The 10,168-nt window shown below is 42.3% G+C and overlaps 1 protein-coding gene across 1 annotated transcript; it reads right to left on the reverse strand.

Annotated features, from left to right (window-relative positions):
* Positions 1-2,639: 2,639 nt before the first annotated feature.
* PROKR1 (prokineticin receptor 1) lies at positions 2,640-9,835 on the reverse strand. The gene is made up of 3 exons (XM_056487677.1): positions 9,671-9,835; positions 7,501-8,169; positions 2,640-4,899 (listed from the first exon to the last, which is right to left on the reverse strand). The coding sequence occupies exons 2-3, from the start codon at positions 7,995-7,997 to the stop codon at positions 4,203-4,205; spliced, it is 1,194 nt and encodes a 397-aa protein (XP_056343652.1). The 5' UTR covers positions 7,998-8,169; positions 9,671-9,835; the 3' UTR covers positions 2,640-4,202.
* Positions 9,836-10,168: the final 333 nt, after the last annotated feature.

Below are 10,168 nucleotides of genomic sequence, written 5' to 3' on the forward strand. Positions count from 1 at the left end.
TGGAATGGAGGTGGTGGAGTCAATGACTCTGGAGGTGTTTAAGGAAAGACTGGCACTCAGTGCCATAGTCTAGTTGATATGGTGGTGTTTGGCCAAAGGCTGGACTCAAGGATCTCAGAGGTCTTTTCCAACCTAATTGAGTCTGTGATTTAAGGCTTTTCCTGGCAATGTGTGTTACAGTGCAGCCTATATGATCCTAACAGAGTGTATGATCCAGTGTATGATAACAGAGCAAGATCTATGTGAATCTGAGGGACAAGTGTCTATCTTGCCTCAATTCTGGTTTTTTTCTGCTCAGTGGTGTGTTTTTCTGCACAGCTGGTATGGAGCATTTTGAAAGGGGTCAACTCAAGCATCCAGCATGCACCACAGCCCTGCCAACACAGAGAGAGGGAGAATGCAAACACTACAAGCATTGAATAAGTGCCTGGGTACCCAGCTGTCAAAAGCTGAAGCATGTGTTGCTACTTGTTGGAGTCATGGGAATCCTGGGAAAACTTGCATGACGCCATTCCCAAGGTGCTAGATGTGTGTGCTGATGATTGCAGTGATGCTGTGCTGTAGAGACAGCAGCTGGAGGGTGCTGTTGCTACAGGAGAAGCTTAAAGAAGAAGCAGCACAGCAAAGTCTTAGCTGCTGAATGCATCAGTCTTCAGGGAAATTTTCTGTGCTGGCTATTTTGATGTACACTGACCTGGGATCTTGCAGGCCAGCCCCCTTTTGTAGAGGGACAATTGCTTTAATTACACAGCCTTTGTCTTCTCAGTGCCTGTTGCTGAGAATAGCTGCTTTTTCTTCTCCTAATGCTATCTTAGCCATCTTGGGTTACCATTTTAGCTTCCAGGTGCACCTGGGTTTATGTTTTTAAGTGTGAAGAAGCAGAGACTGGATTTTAGCTTCATGTTATCCCTGGAGAAGCTGCTGTAGAAGGAAGTAAGCCTATGGTTTTGGAGCTGTGCTGCAGGAAGACAGCTGAGCAGTGATCTGGTGTGATTGCACCACAGTTTTATATTTGGCAGTAAAAATTGGAGCTAGCCACAACCAAGACATGGTAGCATCTGGCTGATTCACTGCATGGTTATGTAAATGCTGCCAAAGGCTCTCAGGAGGATGCCTCACTCCCACCCACCCACTCATCCATCCATCCATCCATCCATCCATCCATCCATCCATCCATCCATCCAATTCTTGCATGATGGAGCCCTTATTGCATCTGTTCCCTAGAGCTTGTAGTAGGCAACTGGTGGCCACAGAGGTCTTGCCTTCCAGTAGGCAGGAGTTGTGTTGGAAAGGCCTGCTTCTCCTCTGAGACAGGTTGTGCTTCTTCTTCCCAGTTTGTGCTTGTCTTTCTCTGTTAAGGCGTGGCTCTTACAAGCAGAGCTCTAGGTAGATGCAGTCCAAAGTCAATTCCCTCTCCAAATGTTCTTTAATAAGTTGTGTGGGTACAAAATAGGCCTTTTTGTTCTTTTCTTCCCTGCACAGTTCACCTAAATCCTAGGGAATGTGGGGTCTGATCCTCTCCCTCAGACCCTGCCCTGCCTGCTCCCCCCTGCCTGAGGGAGTCAATTGGGTCATGGCCTACTCCCAATGCCTGCACACTTCAGGAGCATTCACACTAGTTTTTAAGTGCCTTTTTGTCCCCATGCAAGGCCCCAGGCCTCTGCTTGCTGGAGCTCAGTTTGGGAGCAAATACTGTCTCTGAAAGTGCCCTGTTTTTAGGCTGTTTGGTTCAGTGGGAATCCCCCACTCTCTGTGCATGTTGCTCGCAACAAATGCAGTTGAGGGCAAAGCATGACTTCTCCTGCCCTATCTAGAGGTTCATGCAGCAACACTGCTTTGCTGCTAGGAGGACCTCAAAATGTCAAAAATAAAACAGTCCCAAAACATAAACCCTCAGTAGAGGCTGTGGAGGATGCTGCTTTGATGCCCTTGGAAGGCACAGGGATAAGAACAGTGGTTAGGCCAGACCACAAAAGCTCTCTTGGAACTCTCAGGGTGATTTCCAGAGTTTTAAAGCACTTCTTTGCCCCAGATTTTGTTTACTGCTGTATTTCTTGGTGGAAGTGTAAGGTTTTTTTATTAACTCAGACTTAGATGGATTTCCGTAGTGTGGAAATTGTCAGTTGACTTTGTTGCACCAAAACCATGTAGGGAAAACAGGAGTATCAACACAATCTAATAACAAACAGTAATGTTAATTAATCCCCAACAACTAGGGCAGGTTTCAGGAGAAAAATATGGGAGCACAGTTTCAGAAGGAATCATGAGATTTCCGGTGAGGTTAGATTAAGATTAAGCCTTTTGATAGTGAAATACTTCAACTCTCGGGTCCCTTAAATTTCTGTGGCAGGCTAGAAAACAAATGGATTTAGTACTTACCCCTGTTCTTCAAAACTGACATTTTGAAGGATGATTTCAGTCTTTTTTTTTTGCCTAACAGCAAATGATTAAATAGTCTTCGACATATATTTAAGAGCAGCTAATGATGAAAGACTTTGAGCTTTTTAATGGATTTGAATATCCTTTTGCCCTTAAATTTAATTGATCAATTTTTCTTTAGCAGGAATGGGATCATTCACATTATTCAGTTGGGTAAGAAAGTGATGGCTAAGGGAAAAAGACAAAAAATAATTCAGAATACTGATCCTGAAGCCATATTTTATTTGCAGGATTTGCTGCTCACTTTAAATTCACAAATAGACAAGTTTTTTACCAAAACTATTTACTGCAAAAGTACGCACAACCACATACTTTAAAACAGGAAGCATTTATCATCACGACAGAAAAGATTATATTTCCGTACATAGAAATCCAGGATATCTTATGTGTAGTTGAAGTGAGTTGATATTACTGTTACTGTCACCTGCTTTGTCACAATTATCAGTTAAAAAACATCCAAAATGGAGTTGCACTAAATCATAACAGTAAAAGAAGCACTGCGGAAGGAAATGTAGAATTCATCTAGAGTTGTTGCCTTGTATCGGAGCAGACAATAAGCCACTCAACTCAACTAGAATCTGGCTCACTGAAGCCTAAGCCTGTCTTGCTCCTAGAAAGATGGATCATCTTGGGATCTCCTTGGTATTTTGGCTTCTCTTATCCTTTATCATGAAGGTGTACAGACTTGGTAAGATGTCTGGTTGGATTTTTCCCACCATCATGCTGTAGTTTTATATGGATCCCACCAACAAGCAAGGAAAAACACATGAAATTCCATCTGAACATAAGAAAACATATTTTCACTGAGTGCGAGCTGTTGAACACTGACACTGGTGATCCAGGGAGACTATCAGCATTCCCTGGAGTCAGCCAAAGCCTAGCTGGACACAATCCTGGCCAATGTATGTAGAGTGAGCTAGACAATGTGGAGATGTTTTTCCCAAATTCTACAATTTTGTGATTGATTCTGTGAGGAACTCAGCATCTCAAGGCAGCAGAAGCTGGCAGGGTTCCTGGAGATTAGGAAAGAGATTATTTTCATATGTATCTGTGGCATTTTCAAGTACATAACAGACAGAGTGACACTCTCCATAAAACTAAAGAGTGGAATATTGATAATGGATTCTTAAACAAGGTGTAACAGGAAGAGACTTGAGGTTTTCACTTGCCTGGGAAGCAGATTTTAGCTTTCAGAGCATGTGCCTTTCATAAGAGCATGCTATGCATGTTGTCCAATGATAGTAGAAAGCTGGTGGTCTGTAGATTTCAAGAAGCTTCATCAGGAGGGGTAAACTGAGAGGTTAAAGAGTGACAGGAAGCAAAATGGGCTTTCTTGGCTCCTTTCTCTTCTGAGCAGAAAGAAAAAGATACCAAATAGCTTAAATGTACAAGTCATAAGCTCAAAGGGATTAAGTGGTTTCTCTTAAGAAACAAAGAAGCATCACTGCTAGGATCAGCACTCAACTTTTCCATCATTGTATATGCTCTAATCCACTCATAGACTTCTTTGTTCCTATTAAACAACTCTAAAATGAGTGCCTACATCCCAAATTGACAGATACGTGAACTGAAGTACAGCATCTGTACAAGCTTAAGGATTATCCAACAGACCAGAAGAGTTCTGGTGTGAATGCAAAGTAGGCTGCTTCCTTGAGGGCTCTCAACTGTGGTGTGTATTCCCACAAACAAGGAAGACGTTTCTGAGAAGGTATTACTTCCTCTTTACCCCCTCTAAAAGAGGTGAGATTAGAACCTCAGCAAATTTATTGTAGTTTTATGCAGTCTACTTCCTCTGTGATTGGCATTGCACTTGTTCTCAGGTCCAAATCTGTGCTAGATTTGCTTCCCTTATACGCTGACCTCCATCTGAGCAGCATAATCTTCTTGAAGTACTTCATGGTGTTGTTTTTCACAGTTATGAAACACATGGTGTTTATCATGCTGTTACTCATGGCGATGCACCTAACTATGTAAAAGGCAGTAAGATAGTGTTTCTCTTTCACCAAGAGGGTGGGGAAGAAGTCTCGGACAATTGTGAAGCCATAGAAAGGTGCCCAGCAGAGAACATAGGCAGTCAGGATGCATATCAGTACCATAACAGTTTTCCTTCTGCACTGAAGCCTCTTTCTGATTTGTTCTGTCTGGAATCCTGGGACAGTTTTAAACCAAAGCTCCTGAGAGATCCTGGCATAACACAAGGTCATTGTAATCACAGGTGCTACAAATTCAATGCCAAAGATGAAGAGAAAGTATGACTTATAGTATATCTGCTGGTCAATTGGCCAAATTTGGCCACAGAAAAATTTCTTCTGATTTTTCACTATAAACAACACAGTTTCAGTAGCAAAGTATGCAGATGGAATAGCTACAAGTATGGAGACAACCCAGACCAAGGCAATGAGGAAGGTTGCTGTTTGATAATTCATGCGTGGTTTCAGAGGGTGAACAATGGCCAGATACCTGGAACAGAAAAATATATTCAAAGTAAAGTCTGAAAACACTGTTGGTCAGAACACACTTCAAAATACAAGCAAACAGAATTGGGCAGAAGGAAATTGCTATCATTCCTGAGGGGAGAGCCTGAACATATTCATCTGTAAGGACATAATCATCTGTAAGAACATTTTGGGAAGTAGCAGTCTGGAGCTGAGTAACAATTTTGCATCACAACTTTTCCCTTTAAACAGGAACAAGAGTTTGAAAAATGCAGATATGTAGAATCAGGAAAATTTTCCCTAGAGAGCTACTTAAATAGCTCTTTTTACAAAGAGGTGAAATATACATCACAGTGTTTTTCTTATTTCTGCAGTTATTCCATGCAAGTTATTCCATGGGGTGCAAAGACCTGAAGGCAATGCTAATATATGGTTACAGGCTACCATGATTTTAAGCAACCAACAGAATGTGAATCTATTTTATATATATACAGTCTAGAGGAGTGTGTATCTATTTTATGCCCATGCAAACCTTTTTGGTGTGTGTTCTGGGGGTGACTATTGCTTATTCATCTTAAAGATACAGTATTAAGTAAGATGGCAAAGGAGAAAACTTGAATTAGGTAGTTGCACTGCTTAGGACTGTAAAGCTGCAAGGCTGTGGTATTCCGGCTAGGAGGAGATTTTTATCAGAGGTCCTAGTACAACCTATTTAACCCAAAGTATTGTTTCAAAAAGTGGAATATCTTATTCCTTTGGAGTCTCTTCCATCTGTATATATTCAATACATAGAATAGCATCCACAAGATATATTAATTCTAAAGTAAAATGAAAAGTCAGCAGCACTTTTCATCAGCCAGATCTTGAAAGCAGATGAACTGTTCATGGCTCTTAATAGTGCAGGGTAAATGTCAGGGGATAGGAGTCAGCCTGATTGTGGAGCAGATAGGTTAACATTTTTATACCAGATCCTGGGGAAGTATGTTGTGGCATAATATATGTGTATGTATTCATAAATACGCATATCTACTGAGCAGAACACTTGGCTGGATGGGATCAATCTGTCCAACAGAGTTAGGAGGAAACTTTTGCAGTGGATTTCCTGATTGTCATTGCTTACCATGCTTGGGCTGTTACCATGGAGTGGTCCTGCAGTTCGTGAACTGAATTCAGATGAAACTGTCCTGGAAGATGTGATCCAAAAGTGTACTTAAGTCCCTATGGGTGTTTGGTCCAGGGTCCCCAGCTGGATATTTGCTGTGTGGACATTGGACCCTTATGACATGCTCTTACTCTTCAGATGTTGTATTTTTTCTAGTGTAGGTGTGGCCTTAAAAAGGTGAAATTCCTATTTTTTCATGTGAATAGACATGGAGGAAGAAGAAAGAGAGCCCTCCCTAAAGGAAATCCTCAGTGGGACAGACTTACTTGTTTTACACAGCTGATTCCTTTAAAATTATCTAAACATGGGAAGACATTTTTCAGGAGCCTGTTCTTTTTAGAGACAGAAGTCAACAATCCATATGACATAACTAACATGGAATGAGTGGTTGTTAAACAATGAGATTTCTCCCTGTTTACCAAATCAACATCTTGCAAAAAGAAAGAAAAAAAAAAGCAATGAAACCAAAACAGCATGTTCTTACAATAAGCTTCAGTGATTAATCTTTGCCAGGCTTGTTTTTAAAGATGTGTGGGAAGATATGCTATAAATCTGATTTCTTAGCAGACATAAGGGCACCATGACCCATGTTACTTCATCAACCTCGGATGTACTAGCAGAGCTTTCCAAGAAAACTTCGTAGAAGCTGAATAACTGATAGAAAATGGTAAGGCATACATGGTAGTGTTTAGAAGCTTTACCCCGAGTCCTCAGCTGCTGTTGAAATGTTATTCTGTTAGATGCTTGTTAAGGATTTGTTTTGTAGGAGCTGATCGTCCCTTTGCCCACACCAGGCAAAATATCTCTGAGCTTCTCCAGAGTCTTTTCACAGACTTCAACTTGAGTTGATGTCAGGAACAGCTGAACCAGCCATACACAAGCTGTATCTGTACAGCCTTCAGCAAGGCTCACTACTCCTGAGCTGACTTTTCCCTCAGGGTCTGAAAACTGCAATGCTATACTAAAGTTTGAAGTGGCACGTGAGAGAAACTGGGGGAAAGAAGAAGAAGGAGGGGTGGGAATCACATATGTATGTGCAAAGGGTTTACAGAGATGTGTATTGTGTTTGTACATGAAAGAGGTCATGTGATCATGGCCTTTCTGTAGAGTTTACTGAGCAGGTCTCTGGCTGTGAGTTAGTCGTGTCAGACTTATGTCAGCATGAGGCTGATCTTCAGTCTTGGTCCTTGGTGTCTCAGAGTCCGTGGTGCATGAGGCTGAGAGAAGAGCCTTGAGAAAGGATACAATTAAATTAAATTGTTAAAATTCCTGGAGTAAAAGGCAGGCAGTCTCTTAGGACTGCAGCATAATTGGAAAAAAAATTCTTCTGAAAGAGTGGTCAGGCATCAAAACAAGCTGCCCAGGGAATAGTTCACAAAAAGTGTGGATGTGGCACTTCAGGACATGGTTTAGAATCTCGGAAGCTGTGGCCACATCTTTGTGCAGTCATAGCATCCCACTTACCTGTCAACAGCTATAGCCAGGAGAGCATTGGTTGAAACATAGAGAGAGGCAGTTCGTAGGTAGTTGACTGAGGCACAGAGGACATGACCGTGCTCCCAGGACAGCTGCTGCACCACGTAGTAGTCCATCTCAAAGGGGCAGCACACGATAGCCACGATGAAGTCTGAGATGGCCAGGTTGGCAATCAGCAGGTTAGTGAGGTTTCGCAGCTTCTTGTAGCGGGCGAGAGCAGCAATGAAGATGAAATTGCCAATGCCACAGACCACCATGATGCCAACCAGAGCAACCCCAATCACAATCTTGGCTGTGAAGAAGGTGCGGCTTTTGGTCATGTCATCTTCACCGTCCAGTGGCAGGTCATAATCACTGTAAGTGAAATTGAAAGGGAAAGAGAAGTTTTGCAAAGAGGTGAAATCCCCATCACGGATGTTGTAGATTGCAGCAAAGTTGAGGTGGAGGGTAGCATTTAGGTTGTGTTCAGTTTGTTCTGTGGCCATATCTGACTTCTTTTGACATGTGCAGCTTGGCTGGCCCTCGGTGTTCTGTTAGCCCAGGATGGCAGGGCACAAGAGTGGCAGTTGAGAGACCTCACCCAAAACTTCCTTTTGAGTAGTGAGTAACCTTTTCTTTGTCCCCAGATTATAGGACAACAGCCTCACTTATCTCCTTCTGTGGGAACAAAAAGAGGAAAATGTTTCCTGAAATGAAATGACAGCAAAAGTACTGATCTTGAAGGAAAGCAATAGCCACCATATTGCCCCACAGATCTGTTGCTGCATGTGCACAGAATGAAGAAATACTCTGTGAAGGGATGCTTCTGTTCTCATAAAATAAATACTTCTAGTTCCTTCATGCACTGTTTGTTACAGCAGCAGGGTTTTTTTATCAACAATGAAATTTTCATTGGGCGGTGAAATGACAATATAGGAAGAATGTAAAATCTAGTTTAAACCTCCACTGGCCTGCAAGCCCACGGTGCTGTCATCGTTGTGCAAGGTAAAAGACACAAAAATGACAAATCAGTGTGCTGTAAAGCATTTGATGTGCCTTTTGGACAAAGTTTATACTTTATTCTGGTTGTTTCAGAGTGATGTGGTAGAGATAATGAAAAGAGAACTGATGTCCTTGCTTCTAAATACATTTCTTAATGAAGGAAGAGTTGCAAAGACCCAAGAAAATACTAAATCCAGCTTCCCTTTTGGCAGCCATTAATTGTATAAAGGACAAAATTTTCTGCCAGCATAATCCATTATCACTTCGGCAAATAGGTGAAGCTCTGCCAATTTGCAGAGACAAGAATATTGTCCCATGAACCAGCTTGTAGAGAAGTTAGCTGTGAAGGCAAATCTGCCATTCATGGGGGAAGTGTTTCCACAGAGAGTGAAATGTGAAAGGGAAAATCTTCTGTAAGCAAGACAGAGTGCCTTGCATTTTTGATGTTGGGGAGAAACAGGCTCCCCTCTTTGTACTGCCAATTGTATCAAATATTAAAAAAATATATATTTTTTTTTTTCCCACACAGAGGGAGGAAATAACATCTCATCTTATTTTTGCCTCTCTGTATCAAAATGCTGAGAGAGCATCTTCTTGTATCTTCCCATGGTTCATCTAGGAATCTTCACACTAGACTCCCGGTTGTCAGGGCAGTATCACCTCATCCCAGCAGAGGATCAGGGAGCATTACTTCTTTTTCTGCCCTTGAACAGTAAGTCCTCAGGGTGTCTAACCGCTACTGAACAATAGCATTCATGGCTACAAAGGATAATCTGCCTAATGAAGCTGTTGTTCCCTTCTTTCCCTGGAATCACTCTCTGACCCTGATGTACAGACACTTAAAAAATATGTCAGAAACTCTCTTTTACAACTTTGGTGACCACACTGTTTTTCAAACGGAGCATTGCAGAACAGAATAACAGAAAGCCAAAGACTGAAACGAAACAGTTCTGACAGGGGACTGCTTTAGGAGACATCACTACAGCTGCCTGGAAAGGTAAACATTAATTTAAGAGAAGTGCTAAATAAACACTTGGATGCAAAATCTGCTGGCCAAAGCAAGGGGCAGTATCTGAATTACATTTGATTGCTAAATACCAAAAGAGCTATAACAACCATCCACAAACTGACAACACAGCCATCCACAAACTGACATAACACTATTAGCAAAGGATACCTGCAGTTGCACTCATCTTCTCGTAGGTCTCAGGCACCCGGTGGAGAGCCGCCAGGTTTCTTGTCTGCATGTGCTGCTGTTACCGGAGGACAGAAAGCATCACTGGAAGTAGCCCAAGGACTCTGCTGAGCACTCCTTTCTCTACCATTAGATTAGCCCTCTGCTCAGGGGAGGATGGCTCCTCTGCCTCTGTGCCTGCATCTAAAGCCTTTGCCCAGTGGGAGGCACCTTGAAGCTGTCCGTGCACTTCTGATTTTAAAGAGGCAGCATGATCTGGAGACAATAGAACACAGCACTTTTGGGGTTCCTCTGCCTTAAACCCTCTGAATGCATGCAATTGGCAGAGTGGCTTTTTCAGCAAGCCTGAGCATGGATCATATAAACTCTGGAATGCCCTTGTTCCTTGGGTTTTCTCTGTGCTGGGCAGTAGCAGCCTGCACCTGATGTGCCACAGAAGCAAAATACAAACCTCCCACTGGAAAGGCAGGGGAGAAAGGA

Source organism: Oenanthe melanoleuca, chromosome 3 (assembly GCF_029582105.1).
Source record: "Oenanthe melanoleuca isolate GR-GAL-2019-014 chromosome 3, OMel1.0, whole genome shotgun sequence".
NCBI classification, from domain to species: domain Eukaryota; kingdom Metazoa; phylum Chordata; class Aves; order Passeriformes; family Muscicapidae; genus Oenanthe; species Oenanthe melanoleuca.